This window comes from Gymnoscopelus microlampas (genome assembly GCF_963454915.1).
Source record: "Gymnoscopelus microlampas genome assembly, chromosome: 20".
NCBI lineage: Eukaryota > Metazoa > Chordata > Actinopteri > Myctophiformes > Myctophidae > Gymnoscopelus > Gymnoscopelus microlampas.
The window spans coordinates 37,802,716-37,829,015 of NC_139957.1; the positions used below are offsets into that span (position 1 = coordinate 37,802,716).

The window sequence follows — 26,300 nt, forward strand, 5'->3', positions numbered from 1 at the left end:
AAAAAACACACAAAAAAAAAAACAACACCCACCCACACCAACGCGCATTCACTTGGATAACCTGAGAGGGGGCTAACAAACAGCCTCAGCTTTAGCGCTGCTGCGCTGGGCTTGGCCATCGGGGCGTGGAGGAGGAAAGAAAGTTCATTAATTAAACAGGGCTATACGGGGGGAACAGATGGAACGGCTAGCTGGATGCTAATCACTTAAAGCAGACATGGGCCTGCCCGCGCGCGAGAAGAGCCACCACCACCGCCCATCAATCACAATGACCATGTCCGCGCGCTGGCTAGTAGTGCCGCTATGACACAAGTTCAGAGACCATGACCTTCCGTTAGCCAAGTCAGAGACATTGATACATTTTTTTTTAACCCATTAAGACTTGGAACTGTCTCATTTTTTGATTTGAGCTAAAAAGCATTATTTTACACTTTGGGCTATTCAAAAATAGCAGATATACAAGCTCGTAGCGCGGCACCGAGTGCCGCGCTACGAGCTTGTAGATCTGCTATTTTTGAAAATTTGTGAAGATGTGTGCAAATCTTTGAATATATATATTTTTAAAGCGAACATTTTTAACTCAAATCTTTGCTTCTGGGGGGTCCCTGGAACAAAATATTTTGATGGGGGGTCCGCGGCCAAATACATATAATTTTGGGGGTCCTTGACGTGAAAAAGATTGAGCACCACTGATATAGAAACATACGTTTTTCAGAAAACTGTTGAGATTTAGGAGACATGTAGAATCGGCTTCAGGTCTCAATGGGTTAATATCATAAACAAGAATACAAAACAAAACATTGTGCATTAGTTGTGTGTCTATGTAACGTATAGGAGCAGTTTGTGAAAATTGTTTCTCACATGTGTTAAAAACACGAGGTATTCACATTTGAACCACTTATTTAATGGCTCTCTAATTGTTGTAAATTAATATAAATAGGCTATAGATAAGTGTGACACTGGTTAAATGTAGGGCCACAGATAATGGACAACTTTGGATATTTATATATTAGTCCATATCTAAACAGCAATATCAGTTTCTGTTTTTTCATATAACTATATGGAAATGACTTAAAATTTGAAGTTTGGAAAAAAGCGGCCCTGTTGGTAGAAGAATGTAACTGCACGGTGATGACATCACCAGTGGAGGAAGCTGCGCATCTCTGATATAAAAACAGAACTTAATTTTACACTTAACTAAACTTAACTGTTACTAAAGTCACAAGTCAAAGTTCAAGTAACCAGTGACATCATTGAACGACTACGTAAAAAAAAAAAAATAGGGCTTAAGTGGTTTATGTACCGAAGACTCAAATGAAAACATGTTCCAGCACTGTTATGAATAATATATGATAAAATGATGATGAACGGCTCTGAGTGAAAGGCCACTCATCCAGTAAACGCGACAGCCTCATAATAATAACGTTGTGGATTACATTAACGTTGTGTGAACGAGGTGCTACCTGACACCTTCTTCAGGGGCTTGGGACGGGAGAGAACGGCAGCTCTCACGCACACACACACACACACACACACACACACACACACACACACACACACACACACACACAAAAATGGCAATCTCACCGCTTTCACTGTGCTGTTCAGAAACAGACAGATGTCAGGCCTGAATACATAACAGACGGAGAGGGGAGGGCAGGAGGGTGGGGGGGAGAGGGAGGGAGGGGTTCAAGTTTAAGAATACACAGAGCATGACATTCTTTTGGGTTACATTATGCCATGCAATTTCTACAGCTGGTAGCTGAACGAACGAACGAACGCTTTGGGGTGCGGGTGACCGCCGTTTATCTCATATCATTTTAAAGATGTACCAGGAAAAAAAGATTTTCCCGGGTGAAATTACTTTAGCTTCGTGGTCAAGTTAATCATTTAGCCGTTTGTATTCTTTTTTTTTAATGGACGAATAGGCGTCACAATTATCTAATGCAGGGGTCTTCAACAGGGGGTCCGGGACCCCTAGGGGGTCCTCAGAGTTACTACAGGGGGTCCGCCAAATCTTTGTGTTATGATTATTATTTTTTTACCTTGACCACTTGAACCCTAATATCCCTTTTCTGAGGAGAACTAGAGCCAAAAATAGCCGATCTGCAAGCTCACAACGCCTCGCGCTGCGAGGCGTTGTGAGCTTGTAGATCGGCTATTTTTGGCAAAGAGGCGTAGAGGGAAAAAAGAGCAAACCAAGAGAACAAAAAAAGTTTAATCTGAAACACAATTTTATAAAATATAGGATAGGATAAGGATAATTCCTTTTTAACAGGTCGTTCATGAAAGTCTTGTTTCCAATGAAACAAGACCGAGGGGTCCCTGCTTCATCTCTCTCTCAGCTAGGGGGTCCTTGGCCTGAAAACGTTGAAGAACCCTGATCTAATGCGTTACATCGCTGCTTATCTTTGGTTATCTTTGTTGTCATCATATCTGAGTGCAACGCATGAAGCGACACAAGCTATAAGGACGCACAAAGGCTTCAACATCTCCTTCTGCAAAACCGCACATATACAGTTTGTGTGTGTGTGTATATGCATGTGTATATATACACACACACACGCACAGACAGTATACATGTATACTGCATCAGCACGCCAACACACACACACACACACACACACACACACACACACACACACACACACATGCACTGACTCACCAGAGGCATTCAAAAAACAAAGATAATTTCTATACACATACACACAACAGTTTGACACCAACAGTGTGTGTGTGTGTACGGAAGCCTCTAGAGATCCCTGCTGTCGGCCGTCTGGTTTCCCGCCTGCTCTACCTGTGTTTAAGAGGGGCCGGGCCCTGGGCCCCCCCCGCGCAACACACACACACACACACACAAACACACACACACACACACACACACACGGCGCAGGCTGGGCTCGGCCCCAAGGGCTTTCAGTGTGTGGGTGCAGCGCAGGGGACTCCTTTTGTTACAGACTGGGTGGAGAGGAGAGAGAGAGAGAGAGAAATGAGTAATGCTATGAGTCATTCTGCATTAGTGAGGGGGGAGGGGGGGAGGGAGGGGGGGAATACTTTTGCATGTTGTATGAAGCTAGACACCATATGCCATCCGAGCCGGCCGGCCGGGTCGCCTCCTGAGTCGGGGGCTTCTGGGTTTGACAGGTCTGCAGAGCCCCTCCCCTCTGCTCTGCGCCCCAAACCTGCCCCTCTCTCTCCTCTAACTACCCCCCCCCCCCCCCCCCCCCCATACACCCCTCCTCCTTCTAAGGCCCTCCAAGGCCCCAGCTTTGGAGCTGCTGTCTGCTGTGGTCTGGTCGTGCGCGTGGATTGGACCGTGTGTGCGTGTGCGTGTGTGCGTGTGCGTGTGCGTGTGTGTGTGTGTGTGTGTGCGTGCGTGTGCGTGTGCGTGTGTGTGAGGGTACTCAGTGATCTGAACACATCGGACATTGTCGCGAGTCCCGGCAGGAACAGCTGGTCAGCTGGAGAGAGGAGTGGGGGTTTGGGGGGGTAGGGGGGGGGTTTATGGAGAGGGAGGCAGTGCGCTACACTGATAATGGGATTAGGTTAAAACATTCAGTGGGGGAAGTCGAAAGCCTAACCCCCCCACACACACACACACACACACACACACACACACACACACACACACACACACACACACACATACACACACACACCTCCCCAAAATACTGTGTAAACTCTCAACCGCTCCGGTCCATCAAAGCCGCTGCCTATAGGCTCCACCCCCCTACCCCACCCGCCCCCCGCCCCCCCCCCACCACCACCACAACAACCCCACCCCATGGTCAACTCCTCCGCCGCCCCACCTTAACGTCTCCACCTAGCAACAGAAGCTCTCTCTCTCTCTCTCTCTCTCTCTCCCCGAAGAGCCTGGTCTCTTCAGACAGAGGGCCGGCTCCCTATTGGACGATCAGAGGAGCTATACAGCTGAGAAGGTGACTCAGTGGTGGAGAAAGTACTCAAATGTTTTACTTAAGTAAAAGTATCAATACTGCAATGCACAAGTAAAAGTCCGGGAATTAAAAATGTAATTGAGTAAAAGTACAAAAGTATTGGTATCAAAATGTACTTAAAAGTACCAAAAGTAAAAGTACTAAAATGTTTGAAAATGGCATAAAAATAAATAAAATAGGGCTGAAGTGGTTAATGTATGTTTAATAATTGATATCTGCAAAGTAACTAAAGTTTTCAAATAAATAAGTACAATATTTGCCTCTGAGATGTAGTGGAGTAGAAGTAAAAGTATAGACAATTGGAAATACCTCCAGTAAAGTAAACGTACCTCAACATCTTACTTAAGTACAGTACTTGATTAAATGTACTTCGTTACTTTACCCCCATTGAGTGGAGCTACAGCTGAGAAGGTTCAATCCCTTCAGCCATTGTGTTACAAAAAAAACTGTACCGGCCGGGGCTCTCTAGGACCCTACAAAAGGTCTTCACAAAGACCTCACGCTGCCTTCAGTCAACGCTCCGCAATTCCCTGTTTACCATAAGCAGGAAGTTGGCCACTTCTCCTCCATCTCTCGGCTCAACCCTATTACATGGAACCCGGGTCGTATAACCCATTGAGACCTGAAGCCTTTCTCCTATAAATCCCAAAAGTTTTCTGAAAAAAACTATGTTTCTATATCAGTGCTGCTCAAACTTTTTCATGTCAAGGACGCCCCAAAATTATATGCATTTGGCCGCCAACCCCCCATCTAAAAATATTTAGTTCCAGGGACCCACCCAGAAGCAAAGATTTGAGTTACATTACATCACAGTCATTTATCAGACGCTTTTTATCCAAAGCGACTCACAATAAGTGCATTCAACATAGGTAGGGAACTCTTCCCTGTTATTTGATTTCACTGTTTTACTGTTTTTTTCCCTTTTTCTTTTCTTTTCTCTTGGCTGTAATTTTTGTGGTATTAATACCATTTCTCAGGAAAATATATTGCACTAAAATGTCCTTGCATTTTCGGTCAATTGATTATTGGTTGATATGAGTATCTGTTTTCCTTTGATATTGTGTACTAGTGTCTGTGGTGTCTTGTTGTTTGTTATATGTTGGTATGTGTGTGTGTCTTGAAAAAATCAATAAAAACAATTGAATAATAATAATACAAAAAAAACATAGGTAGGGAATGAAACTACTAATCACCAGTTAAAAAATGTTACCTTTAAAACAATACGTATTCAAAGATTTGCACACTTTTAACGATTTTAAAAAAAAATAGCAGATCTACAAGCTCGTAGCGCGGCACTCGGTGCCGCGCTACGAGCTTGTATATCTGCTATTTTTTGAATAGCCAAAGTGTAAAATAATGCTTTTTTTTAGCTCAAATCAAAAAGTGACACAGACGCGTTTCCAGGTCTTAATGGGATAATGACCGCCTTGGCGCCTCGCTGTGCCCAGCCAAGCGCCAATGCTTCGCGCGGGCGATAGGGGCCACTGAGTATTATCCACGAGACTGTGTAGTGTGTGTGTGTGTTGACAGTTATGGGCACACAACAGCTGGCAAATTAGGCCTATCAGCGATGCTAAATAATGCATGGAGACAACACTAACATGGCAGAGCCTATTCATGACACCCTATCGTGCGTACAGGGCTGAGGGCGCAACACTTTCATCTCCACTGAAGGTGAGGAATCTTACGGTACGTACACAAAGCGAGCGACGAGCACCCTCGTCTAACAAAGAGAGACGACCCCGACGAGTTCAACAATGACGAAATGCAGTTCGCTGAGCCCATTCAAAACAGCCCTAAAAACTCATCTTTCTGGAGGCCTAAAGAGGAGCTAGTACCAGTTTCCCTGTAGACAGACGACCCCCCCCTCCCCTTTTTTGTGCATATTTTTTTATTTCATCATGCTTTTTTTTGTATATATTTTTATTTTCTCATGCTTTTTTTTGTACATAGTGGTATTTTTTTTTCCTCTGTATTTTTATGCTGATCTTTGAACTGTTTGGTTGCTACTATATATGTCTATGAAATTAATTCAAGGACCCCAACGGAAACAAGTCCGCAAGGACTTTTTTGGCCGGACCTTTTAGACAAAAGCATTATAAATGTAACTGTGTTGTTTTACATTCTTTTGCCTAATACAAATTTCAATCAATCAATCAAAAAACGACTCCGGTCCAGGAGCGAGGAGGGGGGGAGGGGGGGGGCGGGGGGGATCGTTGTCGATGTGATGACTGCAATGTTTGTGATTGTGTCTGGGGGGAGCACAGTGACGCCGCGCACACACAAAAGGCGGCGCACACACACACACACACAGGACATCACGTTCATTACGTTTTCTAGTGGTGGGAAAAAAAAGTTAATTTCAGTGAACGAACGATTTCGTTCACGTTCACGGCATTGATTCGTTCAAGATGATTCGTTCACGTTCTCGTTCAGTAGCGCTATTTTCTAGCGCACTAGAATATGTAGTATACTAACAAATACTAACATATTTGAAAATAGCCGATCTACAAGCTCACAACGCGGCGCGATGCGACGCGTTGTGAGCTTGTAGATCGGCTATTTTCAAATAGCCTAGGTGTAAAATAAGGCTAAAGTGGTTAATGTATGTTCCATAATGTGTGTAAAACACCATCGCGGGAGCGTTTTTTTTTTCGTCGCGCGTGAACGTAACATTTTCAGAAAGTGAACGAGCTCGTTCGCGGCAAATGGACTAGTTCTTTTGAACGAATCGATCATGAACGACACATCACTATTTCTGGTTCCTTTTCGGGGGCTTAGCTAGCGGTTGTACCTGAGGACAGACAGACAGGCAGACAGGCAGACAGACGCTTTCTTGGTTCCACTGAGAGGATGAGGCCTTACTGAGCACACACGTGTGCATATGTGCGCGCCGACGCACACACACACACGCGCACACACACACACAAACACACACAGACCCACAGCCACCTAAAAGCCTGGCTCGCATGACTGGCCATGGACAGGAACAGATTATGGCTATTGATCGCCGCCTGGAGATGGATCCGTGTGTGTGTCTGTGTGTATATATGTGTGTGTGTATGTGTGTGTGTGTCACACAGCAGAGCATGAAGAGTAAGGGCAGCGTGCAAAAGCTATTGATTCTGTCCAGTAGGGATGCTGCGTCTCCAAATCAAGGTCAGTCCTGCTCTGTCTCACCTATTACAAGCTGCTACCACACACACACACACACACACACACACACACACACACACACACACACCTATTCGCCTCGCACAATACCCACTTCACGAGCAGCGACGGACGCCACATCAAACCCAAGTGCTTGTTCAAGAGGGAGAGAGAGAGAGACACAAGTAGTGGCCAACGGATGAAGACATTATATTCCCCTGGATGACGGTATTAACTAGCATGACGCTACGCGACAGCGGCAGATAGCAAGGTCAGGCAATGCCGAGGCCCGGGTTCAAGAGACACAACAGATGTCTTATGATATGAAGAAAGGAAATTGAAGAAAAGGAAATAAACACACACACACACACACACACACACACACACACACACACACACACACACACACACACACACACACACACACACACACACACACACAGCAGTTATTATAGAGAGAAATGTACCCGTCCTTTAGGGCACTGGTTCTCCTCTCAAAGTGGGGGGTCCAGGGAGCCCCCAGCGGTTGAGGGGGGGTCCCCAGCAAAATGAAAAATGTTCAACACTTAAAAAGGACCACTTCACCCATTTTCAAATCTGCCTTCATATAATTGGCCCTCACTAATGCTCATTATAACATGGCACCATTTCTGTCAACTCACTCCGTCTCTGAGGGGAGGGCTGTGGACAGTTCAGAAACACAGTGACATCATCGGTAGACAAGTTTGGTAATTTCAAATGACACATGTATTGTGTCATTTACCACCGAATACCACCCTATTACTATGAGCTTGTAGATCTGCTATTTTTGAGAAAATCTTGAACATTTAGTGCAAATCTATGAATATTAAAATCTTTGCTTCTGGGGGGGTCCCTGCAACAAAACATTTTGAGATGGGGGTCGGCGATCAAATACATATCATTTTGGGGGTCCTTTTCAGAGAACTGTTTAGAGGATTTAGAGGACATTTATAGATCCGTTCCCGGACTGAATGGATAATGACACAGAGTGAGTCGGCGGAAATTGTGCCATCTTATGAATAATGAGTGTTAGTGAAGGCTAATTACATGAAGAGGTATGAATAAGGTTGACGATGAATTCATTTCTCCTTTAAGCCCTATATGTTATTATTATCTACAAGTTGGAGACACACTGTGAACTTGTAGATTGGCTATTTTTGAAACGTTTTGGGGAACCACTGCTTTTATAGACAGAAACAGGTCCAGCAGCTGTGTGGGTAAACAATGGCACAACAATGTGTTGCGACACTGGTTTTGTCCTTTAAAATTGAATCGTTCAAAGGATTGTACACTCTGTGCCCACAACAACTGTATTCCAAATGGCGTTTAAAAGAAAAGAGAGTGGAATCGCTCACAGACAGACAATACACCCTCCTGACCCAAAGCCAAGCCAGCTGCTTCTTCCATCAGCCATATAAATAATAGATGATACATTACGATTCGTCTCCGAGAGGACGATGCGAGCTCTGTGAGTCAACTCACGTCTGTCTCCCCCGACAGACAAAATGGACACACATCTTAACCGAGAGAGAGAGAGAGAGAACGCACAGCTGGTCACCGTACAGGAAGATGGACACACCCCACCCCCCCCCCCCCACACACACACACACACACACACACACACACACACACACACACACACACGCATACATACTTGTGCAGTTCTCTCGCAAAATATAGAGGAAGAGTGTGTGTGTGTGTGTGTGTGTCTGTGAGTGCATGTGTGTGGACCGGAGGGGGAAACGGAGAACCGTCTTCCAACAAAGCAGTCATGTTGACTGTTTTGTGTGTGTGTGTGTGTGTGTGTGTGTGTGTGTGTGTGTGCGTGTATGCGTCCAGCAATGTAGCTGGTGGGTCATTTTTTTCAATACCAAATCCAATTAGCCGTAGAGATGGTGCGCGCCGTGCAGCAGGGCTGCTGGAGTCCTACTCCAACCCGCTGACGGAGGAGAAGGAGGAGAGGAGAGGACCACAGCACCATACTGGCCTTTTATCTGGACAGATGGGGGTCATATAGCTTCTCTTTGAAGAAATATTCAACTAATTACCTTGGAGAGCGGCCTCGCAGGCAGAGAGCAGATTGTAGGATCGCCGGGGCTTTGTGACACAGGGAAAAAAACGGAAGGGGATGAGGGTTTCATCTTTGCACGCGCACACACACACACACACACACACACACACACACACACACACACACACACACACACACACACACACACACACACACACACACACACACACACACACACACACACACACACACACACACACACAAAAAGAAAACATCCGAGAGAGAGAGAGAGAGAGAGAGAGAGAGAGAGAGAGAGAGAGAGAGAGAGAGAGAGAAAAGGCTAGGCTATTGTTGCGACTTGTAAAAGAAAAAGAAAGAGCCACATATCCTGAGATGATAGAAATATGGCAGGGAAGAATAGCGGGACAAACGCAAAGGGCTGTGTGTACAATATAATACCAATACAAAAGGCCAAATAAAACAGGGTTTCCTTTCGTTTCATTTTTGTTCTGGCATTCGTGTTCTTTGCCCCGAAGTGACGATGGTAAAACATTTGAAACCATCGCTTGGTTGTAAATTCTTTCCAACACTGTACTGTACATTTCGAACCACCGTAAAAAGTCATCTCTTGCAGATCGGTGGGATGTTTTCAGACGTCAAAGTAATCGTCGCAGAAACCTGTCACGCCAATGAGCATTCCTTCATTCATACACACGCTCGTCCTAGAGCCACAACGGACAAAACAGACCACATAGATCGTGGGTTCTCAACGTGGGGTCCGGGGACCCCCAGGGGTCCTCGGAGGGGGTACCAGGGGGTCCCCAGCAAAATGAGTTAATACAGCGTCACAATCATTTCAACCACTTTAACCATATTCTATACTTTGGCTATTCAAAAATAGCAGATCTACAAGCTCATAGCGCGGCACTCACTTGTACATCTGCTATTGTGTGTGTGTGTGTGTGTGTGTATGTGTGTACACTTGCATTACTATACTTGTGAGGTACCCGCGAGTATAGCAGAGTTTGAGAGACAAAATACCCAAGAGAAATGGTTGTTTTATGGTAAAAAAAAAACGGTTTGGGGATTTAGGCTTACAATTAGGAGAGATTCAGGTTAGGGCTTAGGATTAGGCATTTAGAGGTTATCATTTATTTAGAGGTTAGGTTACTTAGGGTTCGAGTTATGCCTGATTTATACTTAAGTTGTGCTCCGGTGTCGTGCACCGAAAATAGCAGATCTACAAGCTCACAGTGAACTTGTAGATCTGCTATTATTTTGGGGCTTTTAGGGTCAGGGTTAAAAAATGTCCCCCCAAAGATTTGAAATTGCATTCGTAAAATCGCTGTCCTAATACTGATGTCCTCACAAGTATATAAAGCAATGGTTCTCAACCAGTGGTCCGGGGACCACCAGTGGTCCTTGAGGGGGTTCCAGGTGGTCCCCAGCTAAATGATTGGTAACGAAATGGACCCTGACAGATCTTTAACTCTTGAGAGCGTAAAATGGAACCAAACGGACCCTTACGGGTCCGTTTGGTTCCATTTTACGCTCTCAAGAGTTAAATTATTGTTAAACATCTGCATTTACTTAATTAAAGAATTGTTATTTTGATCAAAGTTGGCTCTCCTATTGGTCACAACATCAATACAGGATGGATTTGTGGACAAAATCTATATCCAACGATAACAAAAATATTCTAAGTCTTGGGGTCTGAGAGGCTAAATCTAATCAAATGGCTCGTAATGCCGAATAGATAATGGACCTCGATATGAAAAGGGTTGAAACCCACCGATACAAAGTCATACAAAAATGGCAGGAGCTTCCAGAAGCAGTGCTTTATCTGCTCTCATAGATCATGCCCTGCTCAGTCAGTGTGCTCAGGAATGCCAGGTATGGATGCTCTGTCCCAGTGTTGGCTTCCATCTCTCTCTAAACCCCCTCCAGGCTCACAGTGGCAGGCAGGCAGGCAGGCAGGCCCGTCCCCCCCCTCCCTCCCCAAATGCCCCTCCCGTCCCCCGTCCCCCCCGCCCGGCAGTGCGAGTCACACTGGGGTAATTCACTTGGCGTCGGGTAACAGACATCTGTCACTCAGAATGCCCCCGGGGACACAAAGAGGGAGGGGGCTGGTATGGGTTGGGGTGGGGAGGGGTGCACCCGCTTGCATACTTTTACACACACACACACACACACACACACACACACACACACACACACACACACACACACACACACACACACACACACACACACAGACCTGTAAACACGGGGTGTGAGCGTGACAAAGGCAGTCACAAACACTGACCATAAGGAGACAATAAGTCGTGTTGTTGACACAGCAAATAAAGAGAGAAAAAAACAACAGCATCATTAAATAAGACTTGTTGTTGTTCTTGGGCCAACTATGGTAAACTTTACAGTATGCCCGCTGAACAGCCCATCCCCCACCCCCCCCCCCCCCCCCCCACCTCCCCACAAAACAAAACAAAAGACACTAGTCTTCTTCCACTCAATGAAACCTCCTTGGGGGAGGTTCCTATGGCAACCGCCAGAGGGGCAGCGTGAGTGCGTGGTTTGTGCTGAGCTGAGGTGGTGGGTTGCTGTACATGGCTGTCTGAGGAGGAGCAATGCTTTATGGGATATCAGGTTTCTCTTCCAACCCCCCCCACCCCCCCACCCCAGGGATGGTGATGGGGGGGGCCGCCCCCCATCCTCCCCCCCCCCCTCCCTGTGTTGCTGGCATTCACATGTTAATTCCTCTCCATTGGTGATTACACCCGCTTTAAACCAACTGACAACTACAGCTGGAGTCATGTGCTTAACAACACACTGCTGGACGGATGAGCCGTGTGTGCATATGTTTGTTTGTGTGTGTGTGTGTGTGTGTGTGTGTGTGTGTGTGTGTGTGTGTGTGTGTGTGTGTGTGTGTGTGTTTGTTTGTTTGTATGCAGACAGTGTGTGTGTGTGTGTGTGTGTGTGTGTGTGTGTGTGTGTGTGTGTGTGTGCGCGAGTCCTCCTCTGTGTGATCCATAACACATCAATGATAAATGATGACACATTATCAGCGCTCCTGCCACTAGAAACAGCGCCACACACACACACACACACACACACACACACACACACACACACACACACACACACACACACACACACACACACACACACACACACACACACACACACACACACACACACACACACACACACACACACTCTCTCTGACACGCCAGCCAGCCAGCACCGGGCTGTCAAACACAAGCCAATAGCTGTATGTAAATCAGCCGTGTCTCTCTAGCATTAAAGCTCAGTGTCAGCCGTGTGTGCCGTTTCGGGGCCGACGTTGACACTGACGCTGCCACCGCACCGCATGTCTGTCTGAATGAATGAGCGGCCAGCAAACACATCAGCCCACCGGCGGGGCTGAAAGCCTAAAAAAATATCTCACTTCTTAGCGTGGCAGCTCAGCAGCGACAAGCAAAAAGGCATTAAGCCGATTCTACAGGTCTCCTCAATCTCAACAGTTTTCTGAAAAACGTATGTTTCTATATCAGTGGTGCTCAATCTTTTTCATGTCAAGGACCCCCAAAATTATATGTATTTGGCCGCGGACTCCCATCAAAATATTTTGTTCCAGGGACCCCCCCAGAAGCAAAGATTTGAGTTAAAAATGTTCGCTTTAAAAGTATTTATATTCAAAGATTTGCACACATTTTCACGATTTTTCAAAAATAGCAGATCTACAAGCTCGTAACGCGGCACTCGGTGCCGCGTTACGAGCTTGTAGATCTGCTATTTTTGAATAGCCCAAAGTGTAAAATAATGTTTTTTTTAGCTCAAATCTAAAAATGACACAGTTCCAGGTCTTAGTGGGTTAAGCCATTAAGACCGGGAACGCATCTGTGTCATTTTTAAGATTTCTTTGGCTATTCAAAAAATAGCAGATATACAAGCTGGCATTCCTGAGCACACTGACTGAGCAGGCGGCAGCACAATCATGGCATGATCTATGAGAGCAGATAAAGCACTGCTTCTGGAAGCTCCTGGCATTTGTATTCATTTATATGAGAGGTTTTCAACCCTTTTCATATCAAGGTCCGGCGCCACAAGCTTGTAGATCTGCTACTTTTTGAAAAATCTTAGAAACTTTGTGCAAATCTTTTAAAGCAAACATTTGTAACTCAAATCATTGCTTCTGGGGGGGTCCCTGGAACGAAATAATTTGAGATGGGAGTACGCGGCCAAATACATATAACTTTGGGTGGTCCTTGACATTGGCAGTTTGAGAACCGCTGATTAAAGCAAACATACGTAAAATTCCCGGTCTTAATGGGTTAACGGAAGGCATAGAGGCATCAAAAATCAACCCCCCCAACCCACCCTGGGACTTACCGTCGATACTTCTCGAAGCCTCACGTCTCCGCCGCAGAAGATCTCCAGCAGTGGTGGTGGTTCTCAAAGTGTGGTCCGGGGACCCCCAATGTGGGGGGTCGGGTCGGTCCTTGGCACAAAAAAAAACAAAACAACTTACTGATCTACAGAAAAGGATACAAGCTCTGGTACAGCGTCAGGCGAGACTTGACGGCTCTGCTGGCGTTGATGCAGGTGGCCCGGACCAAGCTGGGCAGCAGGGCTCCGGTGACGATGGCGCCGTTGAACAGGGGCCCGAAGAAAGGGACCTGAGAGAGAGGGACGACAAAACAAACAAAACAGTGAGGAAAGAAAGTGAGGAGGGTATAGAGATGTCCAGGGGTCCTTGAGGGGGTACCATGGGGGTCCTGCAGCAAAATTAGTTAATATAGCGTCATAATCATTGTAACCACTTAATCTGTGTTTTAGACTTTGGGCTATTCAAAAATTCAAAAAATAGCAGATATACAAGCTGATAGCGCGGCACTCGGTGCCGCGCTATCAGCTTGTATATCTGCTATTTTTTGAAAAATCTTGAAAATGTGCGCAAATCTTTGAAGATGTATATTTTTTAAAGCGAACATTTTTAACTCAAATCTTTACTTATGGGGGTCCCTGGCACACCCAAAAAATCTGATAGGGGGGTCCGCGGCCAAATAAATATTAATTCGGGGGTCCTTGGCATGAAAGAGTTTGAGAAACACTGATGTTAAGACATTTCAAACCAGCCATATTGATTCAAACTTAAACGTGATGAGTGTCCTCTAGGTTTTGCGCGCTGATCGCACAGTGCATTTTAAATTGGGACACGAGAGTTGATTAAAAAAAATCTTATCTAGAGGCACCGTTTCTCCATCTGTTGAGGACCCAGGGTTCAAGTTAAAATTGGATTTTGTCTAACTTTGCATGACAACCGCACATATCTAATGTGAATCAATGTCAGGCAAATGAAATTAAAATGACAATCAATACTAGACAATGGTCTCATATTGAACTAGCGAACAAATACAATGAGGCAATATGCATTTCGGCGCGTGTGTGTGTGTGTGTATGTGTGTGTGTGTGCGTGCATACACGTCTGTTCATGCATAGTGGTAGGGGGCCCTTAATCACTGGAGCTCAATGGTCGTTGACCTGGAAGTTGACGTGAATGTCAAAGTCTTCCAAAAAGGTCCCCCTGCTGTCTTTGTCGTTATGCAGAGAGGGCCGCTTGATCCCGAGCGCAATAACTCATATATAAGAGACATCATCATCCATGACACCGATGTAGTTTAGCCCATTAAGACCTGGAACTGTGTCATTTTTAGATTTGAGCTAAAAAGCATTATTTTACACTTTGGGCTATTCAAAAATAGCAGATATGATAGATCTGCTATTTTTGAAAAATCGTGAAAATGTGTGCAAATCTTTGAATATAAATATTTTTAAAGCGAACATTTTTAACTCAAATCATTGCTTCTGGGGGTCCCTGGAACAAAATATTTTGATGGGGGTCCGCGGCCAAATACATATAGTTTTGGGGGTCCTTGACATGAAAAAGATTGAGCACCACTGATATAGAAACATACGTCTTTCATAAAACTGTTGGGATTTAGGAGACATGTAGAATCGGCTTCAGGTCTCAATGGGTTAGAGGCCGAATTAAACTGAAAGAAACACGCTCTGAAACCATAGCAAAGCGTGACATTGTGTGAACGGCGGATCACAAAAGCCGGTGTCGATTGCTTGACAGGTTCTTGGCTAAAACACAGAAGGTCTGGAGTCTTTTTTTTTGGAAAGAAGATGGGCGCGGGGGTCTGGCACACAGGGAGGGGCTGTATACGCTGGGGGTTGCCATCATCGCCAGCCAGGCTGGCAGAGGCGGCGCGCTAGCTGGCAGGTTAGCGGAGCGCCAAAGCTGCTGCGGATTCCTGGCTCTCCTGCTTTGTCGTCCGTTCCGCCGTGTTAAAACGCTGCCCCATGGCCAGAAACACACTCTGTGTTTAGATGGAGGCTGTGGATATCGTTTTGGACCGTGTCCCCATGTGAAGCTAAAGCAGCCAGAGGACACCGTGACAATGACAGAGTCTCTTTTGTCTCATGGAGAATATTGCGCTGGTCAGCTATCGCTTATAGGGAAAAGAGTCAAGGGAAATGATTGTCTCTAACAACGACAAATACAAAAGTAAACTAGAAGAATGTGAGGTCTCCGCCAGGCCAGGTAGCAGGTAGAGATGAAAAAGCAAGCTGAGCGAGGGGGAGGTACGGTAGAGCATTGGTTCTCAAAGTGGGGTCCGGGGACCCCCAGGGTTCCTTGAGAGAGTTCCAGGGGGTCCCCAGCTAAATGATAGTTAGGAACCAAATGGACCCTTATCGGTCTGTAACTCTGAGAGTGTACAAATGGAACCAAATGGACCCTAACGGGTCCATTTGGTTCCATTTGTACACTCTCAGAGTTAAATTAACATTGATTTTACTATATAAATTGGGGTCCCAGAGATAGAAATGCTATAAAATGGGGTTCGTACTAGCCTAATGCATGTCAAACTGGGGGTCCTTGAAATTGAAATGGTTGAAAATCACTGCTAGAGCCGTAAAAATCTTCTCTTATGGGGGTCCGCGGGCTAATAAGTGTTAATTTGGGGGTCCCTGGCATGAAAAAGTTTGAGAAGCACTGCGGTAGAGCACATGGCCAGGCTTGCCTAGACCTGGTTGCTTGTTTCTCTCACAGTATCTGGCAACACTGCACATGGCCACACCGTGGGTAACAACAACGCAGGACTGGAAGTACAGCAGAGGCCCAGAGGCGTGATCTGACAGCATGAATGACAACAGAGACATGAGGAGGAGTGTATGAAACCAAATTCAAAAAGCCAGGGTGAAAAAAAGCCTGCTTTAAATTCCACATGGATGGAACTTTCGTTTGAAAACCGGGGGAGTTGTTGAAATGAGTGAGTGGTGCAGTTTACACTTAACCCACATGAACCCTAGCATCTCTTTCCCCCCGGGAACGTCATAATGGGTGAAAGATTTTCAAAAATAACAGATCTACAAGTTCACAATGCGGCGGTACAGTTGTGACGTCGTAGATCGACAATAATTGGCGAAGAGATTGGGTCTAGAGGGGAAAGGGAGCCGATAAGAGTGTGGTATGAAAGAAAGGACAGATCCAGAAAAAGAGCTGCATCTAATCTTCAATAATATAAATAAATATATATTTAAAGGTAGGGTAAGTGATTTTCTTTGGTTAAATTCTTTGTTAAATAGCTCTATATTCTGATAGTACTCATTGCTATAGAGTGTTTGTTCAGTAAAAGGAGTCTCCTTGTCTCTCCAGCTCTTTATAAAACAGAAAATGCATTTTCGTTTCAGTTTCAGTTTCATTTCCAATTTTATCCATTCAGGATAGAGAACTCAATCAGGATATAGATTAAACAAGTGAAATTGGAAGTGATGACACTAAGAAATGAGCAGGCAAAATTGGAACTGGAACACTATAAAAATGAAGCTTAAAAATGGGTACTTTCTCCTGATTGGCTGAGATTTTGACACCTACCGAAAAATGTATTTTCTGTTTATTAAAGAGCTGGAGAGACGGGGAGACCACAATATAGTGCTTTAACCTTTTAACAAAATACTTTTTGTTTTAACCAAAAAATATCACTTACCTTACCTTATATTTAAAGTATACCAGGGTTAAATGGTTGTGACACTATTTGTGTTGCAATTAAAAGAGCGTGTCGCTAATAATGAATTAAAAAAAAAAAAGAAACAATCACATGTTCAGTTGTAATGAATGTGGTTTGTTCTGTGTCTATGCTTGCGTACTGTACTGGTGGTGCATTGTGGGTACCTGTGGTTTCTTCATGATCTGAACGCAGAACATGCAGTACTTCATGGGGTAGATGACGATCAGGACGTCTCCAAAGTCCGTGGGAATGATGCCGCGCCGGTAGTCCCTGGTGTGTTCCGACCACACGATGTGCACCTCGTCATTTCCAAGGTGTCGCAGCTTGACACACGCACGCACGCACGCACACACACACACACACACACACACACACACACACACGACAGCACAAATCAGATACATGCCTTGGAAGTCATCGCCACGAGGAAAACAGGTTTCAAGTAATTTGTCATTGGATGGCCCCCGAGTGGAAATGAACCACAGCAAAAAACATCATTCAGTCTTTGTGCATCACTAGACATTCCATCGACAACAAAGTAAGTGGCTATTGATCGATAGCTTACATCCAGTAACACTTTATCTACAGTACACCAGCTGTTTGCCGGGAACGATATGAGGTTATAAGACCAATGATAATGTGTATATCGTCTCTCATATTGTCCAAAACTGTTACTTTTCAGGATTCAAATTCAAAAGCATCAAAAGTTGCAGATCTACAAGCTCAAAGCACTGATCTACATGTAGATACTGGATACCGCCCTGGCCAGTGTTGATTTTGACAGCCATAGTCTTTTGAATAAAATTCCATTTAGTTTTAGTCATATTTTAGTCATCTGAAATGTTTTAGTTTTAGTCTAGTTTTAGTCGACTAGATATAAGATTATAGTCGACTAAATCTACTGTTGATTTAAAATGTAGACTAAAATGTATTTTGGGCGGCGCCTTGATGGCGTCGTAATGGCTGATTTGATACTTGGTTGCGTGCTGAAAATAGCCGATCTACAAGCTCACAACGCGTCGCAGCGCGGCGCGTTGTGAGCTTGTAGATCTGCTATTTTCAGAGCGCAACACCCGAGCGCAACCAAACATAAAATGTCTCGTCTTTTAGTTCTACTGGATCTCTTCTCTACTAGCCCCGCACTAACATTTTAGTCCGTTTTTTATTTGTTTGACGAAATTGTCAATATATTTAGTCTTAGTTTTAGTCATCGTAGCTTAGTTTTCATTTAGTTTTAGTCAGTGAAAAAAGGTAGTCGACGAACATTTTTCGTCATAGTTTTAGTCGACGAAATCAACACTGGCACAGGCTGCTGTTCATTGGAGCGCCGGGTCAATGTGATCGTCGGCAGGGTCAGGCCGTGTGCCTCCATGTACTGTATGTCTACTGCAGGCTTTCTCAAAGTGGGTGCCGCGGCACCCTAGGGTGCCGTGACGCAGGCAGGTCCAGGGGTGCCACGGAAATACTTTGATCATATTTTGACTTTGTAAAACGGACCCGAGTTGCACTATACTTGGTGCGTTTCTTTTTCAGTCAACACCAAATCTCTTCGCCGAAAACAGCAGATCTACAAGCTCACAACGTGGGCTTGTAGATCGGCTATTTTTGGCAAATGTTTCCCACTCAGAATGAGGATGCTGGGGTTAAGCATCAAGTAGGAAGTTATTTTCAATCTGTCCTATAATGGAAACGGACATTCTCTCAAGTTTTCCTCGTGACTTAGGCTACTGTATCAGGGGGAAAGATTTGCATATTTATGTACCGTAATATGACATACATGTAAGATGCTGTAAAGTAACAATGTAATTCAGGGGTGCTGTGGATGAAAAAGTTGTTTACATGGATGTGTGCCCTGAGGCAAACATGTTTGAGAACCACTGCTCTACTGAAGCAGGAGGTCTCTCTCTCCACAATTAAAATCAATCGTAACTCTCTGAATTCTCAACGGGTCTTCAAACGGTTCGGTTTGTTACAAATGTAGGACATGGGGTGGTGTTGTTGTAATGGGTTATATATATCCATAGTTTGGCCTTTCCCGGGGCGATTTTTATTGCTTTTTCATTTACAAATTCAAATTACCAAAACACGACATGCAACAAGATTGAGCATTTCAAAACCAATCATTCAAATCCAATTAACTTTCCTCCCCATAAGACTCTCAAATTGCCTCCCATTTCCATGTTCTGTTGTTCACAAACACAAATGAGACTGTCCAGGACAAAAAGGTACGCTCAAATGACAGGAAATTGACTGATTGTCCTTGAAAAAGGTAAACACCTTCTCCCCATCCTTAGACGAAAAGACGCACGTGGCTAAGTTATATTTTATAACAAGTATGCCCCAGTACAAGCTAGGCGTGCAGGGGTCAAACTTTTCAGCTTGAGACGCCAAGAGAGAAATTTGGTGTCTCACAGCCAGACAGGCATGGAATTTCGTCATTTTTTAGGGTCAAGGCCACTTGGCCGTCTTTGGTGTTGCCACTTTTTGGAGGGCACAAAGGCCAAACACCAGGGCAGGAAGGCCATCAAATAAAACAACGGAAATAATGAATTTAACTTAACGGTTAAGGATGATACAAATGTTAATATAGTACAAGTACAGTATAACTATCAGTGACATAACTAGAGCCTGACAGATGCCATATTTTTTATTCCGATTACCGCACTATGAGCTTGTAGATCAGCAATAAAAATAAAAATAAAATCAGGAACATTTGTGCATTTAAAAAAAATATTTGTAACTCAAATCTTTGCTTCTGGGGGGGTCCCTGGAACGTAATATTGTGAGATGGGGCTCCGTGGCCAAATACATATCATTTTGGGGGTCCTTGACATGAAAAGGTTTGAGAACCACTGATATTATATCAACATAAGTGTTTCAGAAAACTGTTAGGAAAAGAATTTGCAGAACTACAAGTCAAGCTCATATGAGTGATGATATGCATGTTTTAAATATGTATGTATTGTTTTTATATGTGGACCCCAGGAAGACTATGGCAGTGCTTTAGGGCACAGCTAATGGGGACCCTAACAAGTATAAACAAATAAACAAAACAAATATGAGCTTTTATATCTGCCATTTTTGAATAGCCAAAGTCATCTTAAAATGACACAGATGCGTGTCCCGGATTGTCTGGTTAACCCTTTAAGACCTGAAGAAGCATCTGTGTCATTTTTTGATTTGAGCTAACAAAGAATAATTTTACACTTTGGCTATTAAAAAATAGCAGATATACAAGCTCATAGCGCGGCACCGAGTGCCGCGCTATAAGCTTGTAGATCTGCTATTTTTGAGAAATCGTAAAAATGTGTGCAAATCTTTGAATATACATTTTTTTCAAGCGAACATTTGTAACTCAAATCTTTGCTTCTGGGGGGTCCCTGGCTGGAACAACATATTTTGAGATGGGGGTCCGCGGCCAAATACATATAATTTTGGGGGTCCTTGACATGACAAAGTTTGAGAACCACTGATATAGAAACGTTTTTCAAAAAACTGTTGGGATTCAGAAGACATTTGTAGAATCGGCAACTTAGTTGGATGCTGTGAAATGGCTGCAGCATCCTGCCCAGAGCAGAGAGCAGAGCTGGCTGTTGTTGTGTCTCTGTGTTCAGCTGTGATCAGGAGGTGTGACTTTAGAGTGCGGGCATTGATTAGCGGCCCTGGCCGGAAGGGGGGGGGGGGATGGGAGGGCTCCTGACGAGCGAGCTGAGAGGAAACGGGCGTGAGTCAGTCGAGAGAGTGAAAGAGAGAGAGAGAGAGAGATGAGAGAGAGATGGCATAATGACTACGATTGGCCCAGACCTGCCCCCGCCCCCCCTTCCTCCTCCTCCACTGTGTGCTGTGACCAGGGCCTGGATTCAGCCATTAAGCTTTTTTTCCACCCCGCCAGGCCACGGCGCCGGGCGGATGCCGGCAGGACCACCCTTTCATCCGATTCCTGCCGCCGCCACAGGGAAGCGATCGATCGAGGGCACCGCGGCCGGCGGGAGCTCCAGCTAGGGCTGCTTGCTTTGCTAGCAGCAGTTAGCACGGAGAAATTAGCTCGCGAAGGAAGGGCCCCCGCCACGGCGCTGGCCAATCTTCTCATTGGCGATGCCCCGCTGTGAGAGGAAATTCATCAGGCTCTGTTCATATCTACCCCCCCACCCCACCAACCCCACAACACAGCCCCCGACTCCCCTTCTCGACCCCATACTGAACCTGTGCTCAGTGGTAGCGAGAATTAGTTAGGCTGAGCGCAGATTCGATTTGGGCCTCGTTGGTGCTGTAGGAGGTTGAGGTTTTTGTGTGGAGAGAGAGAGGGGCCGGTTAAGGGCCTCGGCCCCCGGCCCCCTCGGCCTAAGAGAGTGTGCCACCGGCCCGCTTCAATTCATTTGACCGGGAGCCACTGTAATTGGTCCTCCTCCTCCTCCTCCTCCTTCCTGCCCGCGCTACAGATCCCTGTACTAGCCGCGGGCCCCCCCCCCCCCCCAACAGAAAATTGGCAAGGCTGACCGCACGCATGGAGGCTTAACTCGTTAAGTCCTGGAACGCATCCGTGTCACTTTTTGATTTGGGCTAAAAAAAAAGCGTTATTTTACACTTTGGCTATTTAAAAATAGCAGATCTACAAGCTCGTAGCGCTACGAGCTTGTAGATCTGCTATTTATGAAAAATCGTGAACAATTTATGAAAAAAGCGAACATTTTTAATTCAAATATTTGCTTCTGGGGGGTCCCTGGAACAACATATTTTGAGATGGGGGTCCGCGGTGAAATACATTACATACATTTTGAGGGTCTTTGACATGAAAAAGTTTGAGCACCACTGATATAGAAACATACGTAGAAGACATTTCTAGGATCGGCTTCAGGTCTCAATGGGTTAAGAGAGAGACGGGGGTAGTGGGGGGACAGAGAGGAGAGAGGGGGGGGGCTGAAGAATTGTGATGATGAAAAAAAAGACGCTTTATCTGTATCCAAGCAGGAAGTTTCCCTGTCAATTTACAAATAAAAACTTTCAGTCCAAGCACGGCCACCCGCCGGGCCCGGGGCCGCCTGCAACCATAGATGCATACTGGCGGGCGGGCGGGGGACGGGGGGGGGTGTTCGCTGGCCAGATTGTCTGTTTGAAGGCAGCAGAGAAAAAAGGAAAATAAAACAGGCCCCCCCCCCCCACTCCGCCCACACCCCCCCCCTTCCAGCTCAAATCCAAAAGAAAAGAGGAAAAAGAAAAAAAAAAACATGAATTCCTCCAATCCAATTGTGAGCTTTAGGGCAGAGCTGTTCAGCGCCCAGCAGCAGCAGCAGCAGCAGCAGCTGGCCTCAGTAATACGGTTATAGGCCCGACCTGCGGGGTGGGGGTCAGGCCATGTCGGTGGAGGACTTGTGTGTCTCTCTGTGTGTGTGTGTGTGTGTGTGTGTGTGTCTGTCTGCAGCCACCACACTCTCTCCTCCAGCCCTCGGGCAACCATGGCTTAACCCATTAAGACCGGGAACGCGTCTGTCTGTGTCATTTTTCTAGATTTTTTAGCTAAAATGCATTATTTTACACTTTTTGGCTATTTAAAAAAAAAAAAGAAGCAGATATACAAGCTCGTAGCGCGGCACCGAGTGCCGCGCTACGAGCTTGTAGATCTGCTATTTTTTTTTAATTCTTTGAAAATGTGTGCAACTTGTAACTTGCAAACAACAAATGTGTGTAACATTTTTTAACTCAAATCTTTGCCTCTGGGGGGGTCCCTTGGAACAAAATATTTTGAGATGAGGGGGTCCGCAGGCCAATTACATATCATTTTGGGGGGGGGTCCTTGACATGAAAAAGTTGGGAGCACCACTGATAACGCAACATTTACGTTTTTCAGAAAACGTGAATCGGCATTTGTAGAATCGGCGGCCTCAGGTCTTTAATGGGTTAACTGGCCGGCTGCAAACCATGTTTTTCTAAGAAGACGCCTTGTGCTCGTGGGGGGGGGGGAACCTTTTTTGCTCCGGCTCCGTCCATGTGTGTGAGGAGGGGGCCTGTTGCCTCGGTGGGAGGTCAGACGGGGTCTAATTGGACAAGAGCCTTTGACTTAGGTCATATTTTATAGGAGAGAGTATCAGAGTCACACGTTTGCCACGCTGCTATCGAGGCCCTCTGATAGGTCAACGCAGAAGGCTGCTGGTGAGCGGAGAGAGAGAGGCATAAGTGCCCTCGTTAACCTTGTGATTCATCTCATCCAAATCCGCTAATAAACTCTCCGCCCCAATTAACTCATTAAGACCGGGAAAGAATCAGTCATTTTTGGGGGATTTCTTTGGCTATTCAAAAAATAGCAGATCTACAAGCTCATAGCGCGGCACCGAGTGCCGCGCTATGAGCTTGTAGATCTGCTATTTTTGTGAGAAATCGTGAAAATGTGTGCAAATCTTTTAATGTATTTTATTTTTTAATGCGAACATTTGTAACTCAAATCTGTGCTTCAACATATGTTGAGATGGGGGGTCCGCGGCCAAATACATATCATTTTGGGTGGTCCTTGACATGAAAAAGTTTGAGAACCACTGATTATATAGCAGCAATAGTTTAAAACAAAAAAACTGTTAGGATTTAGAGGACATTTGTAGAATCCCCCCCAGAAGCGAAGATTTGAGTTACAGATGTTGCTTTAAAAAAAGTATATATATTTAAAAATTTGCACAAACTTTCACGATTTCTCAAAAAAAATAGCGGCGCAGATTGCCGCGCTATGAGCTTGTAGATCAGTTTTTTTTTAATAGCCCAAAGAAATCCCCAAAAATGACACAGATGCGTTCCAGGTCTTAACGGGTTAACATCCCACCGGGTTTGATTGGCTCGCCAGGCGGATGCATATTCAACATTTTCCCTCCGAAATTGGTCCCGACGATGACCTGCGTGGAAACATGCAGATCGCCGTGGCAGACAGACAGACGGGGGTCTGAACTGGTTGACGGTGCGGTGGTGTAATCAGCATGGCGTGGGTTTGTTTAACATTACCGTATTACCATAATTAAGGGCTCAACAATAGAAATGTGCTAATTGCATTTTTTGGTGGCGAGGGCATGTTTTCTTAATGGCTCATTAGGCTTCACAGTACATTGGCAGATGTTTTCTTCTCTCTGAGTGAGAAGGCCCCACCTCTTATTAACACCCGCTTTTCCACTGATATACCGGCTCAACAACAACACAAATTGACACGTTTTTGAAAGTAATTTGTGCTTTTACTTTGGTACTGTTAAGTATGTCGTGATACTTTAACCCATTAAGACCTGGAATGCATCTGTGTCACTTTTTGATTTGAGCTAAAAAGGCATTATTTTACATTTTGGCTATTCAAAAATAGCAGATATACAAGCTCATAGCGCGGCACCGAGTGCCGCGCTATGAGCTTGTAGATCTGCTATTTTTGAAAAAATCGTGAAAATGGGTGCAAATACTTTAATATATATCGTTTTAAAGCAAACATTTTTGAATCAAATCTTTGCTTCTGGGGGTCCCTGGAACAAAATATTTTCAGATGGGGTTCGGCGGCCAAATACATATCATTTTGGGGGTCCTTGACATGAAAAAGTTTGAGAACCACTGATATAGAAACATACGTATTTTCAGAAAACTGTTAGGATTTAGAAGACATTTGTAGAATCGGACTCAGGCCTTAATGGGTTAAAGCAATATTCTGCCTTTGTTCAGAGGTTTTATATAGAACATTGGTTCTCAGCCGTTCTTTACATTACATTTACATTACAGTCATTTAGCAGACGCTTTTATCCAAAGCGACTTACAGTAAGTGCATTCAACATTGGTAGGTAAGAAAACTACCAATCACCAGGAGTCTTAAGTGCATTCTCTTCTAAAACAAGCTAGTAAGAGCATACCTAGCGCTAAGGTAAAAGTGCAAGATATCAGCTAGTGTAGCTACTTTCTTAAACAGATGAGACAAATAGGAAAATCAAATGAGCAAGAGCTAAAACCAATAAGTGTATCAAATAAACAAGATCCGATTTACTAGTGTACCCCCGCTACAAATACATTTTTGCTAGGTACCCCCTTCACCAGCACCCTTCCCAATATCAACAAAGTTATCTATTTTGTGGCTCTGTAAGAGCTAGCCAACTATAACTCACTCAGGACAGGTAAAACATTTATTAAAAAAGCAAGTTAGTTGGCAAGTTGTTTTTTAATTTAGACATCATCTTTTTTTTAATAAAATTTGAAGTTTTCTGACTCCCCCTGGAAGTACCCCAAAGTACCCTTAGGGGTACCAGTTCCCCCATTTGGGAAACACTAACATAGACCACAATGCATTGGTGATATAGTAACGCTCGCCTATAATAGCTTCCTGGAAATACAGTCAGAGCCTGGATCCGGCATTAGAACTAACACGTTTGATTGTTATTCTTTTAGAAAAAGAAATTGTGCCCAGAAAACATTCTCCAACAGACCTTTCAGTTGGTGTCACCTTTGACTTTGGAGGTAAACACTCCTTCCAATGTTTTCATGATGTAACACTAAAATCGGATTCAGACTGTTGCAAGGCATTGTGGGAGATACAAAACCACCAAATGCACTCTGCACCCCATTGTGCTTTGTGCAATGGACATTCAATACAACGACACATAACTGTTTAATGTGACACCCACACCTACACAGTCTATTCATCCATCTGTGACTCTGCAAAGTGTACAAATGTAACCAAATGAACCCCTACAGGTCGATTTGGTTGAATGTATACACTTGAGTTAAATTAGCAGAGGGTTTTAGTTTACTGTGTACAAGAGGAGGCTTGACGGCTGGGAAACACGTGAAAATACCTTTTTGGTCAGACAGTCGTCCGAGTCGGACGGCATGCGCGTGGACACGTGGAAGATGGCTTCCAGGTTGGAGGTAGCGTAGTAAGGAGCGGTGACGCCCGTGCTGCCGTTTCTCTGGAGACCCCCCATGAAGCCGCAGTGTGTGGCCAGATCCACCTGAGAGGGACACACACACACAATTTTTATCTCACGACTGAAAATGAAAAAATAAAATTACAACGTTGTTCTTGCTGTTCTACACACTGCCAACACAGTGAAGAAAGTGAGGCTTTAACCTTTGCTATTA

At 44.9% G+C, this 26,300-nt stretch overlaps 1 protein-coding gene across 4 annotated transcripts in view; it reads right to left on the reverse strand.

Moving 5' to 3' along the window:
- Positions 1–26,300, reverse strand: part of ralgapa2 (Ral GTPase activating protein catalytic subunit alpha 2) — a 252,180-nt gene that overhangs the window by 66,105 nt on the left and 159,775 nt on the right. For all 4 annotated transcript variants that reach the window (XR_014599889.1, XM_084045660.1, XM_084045658.1 and 1 more), the window contains 3 exons: positions 26,015–26,170; positions 17,384–17,542; positions 13,693–13,820 (listed from right to left, as the gene is read on the reverse strand). Coding sequence is in view for 3 of the 4 variants with exons in the window: in XM_084045660.1 (XP_083901786.1) it covers positions 13,693–13,820; positions 17,384–17,542; positions 26,015–26,170 (443 nt within the window). In the remaining variant the exon portion in view is untranslated. The remainder of the gene's footprint in view (positions 1–13,692; positions 13,821–17,383; positions 17,543–26,014; positions 26,171–26,300) is intronic.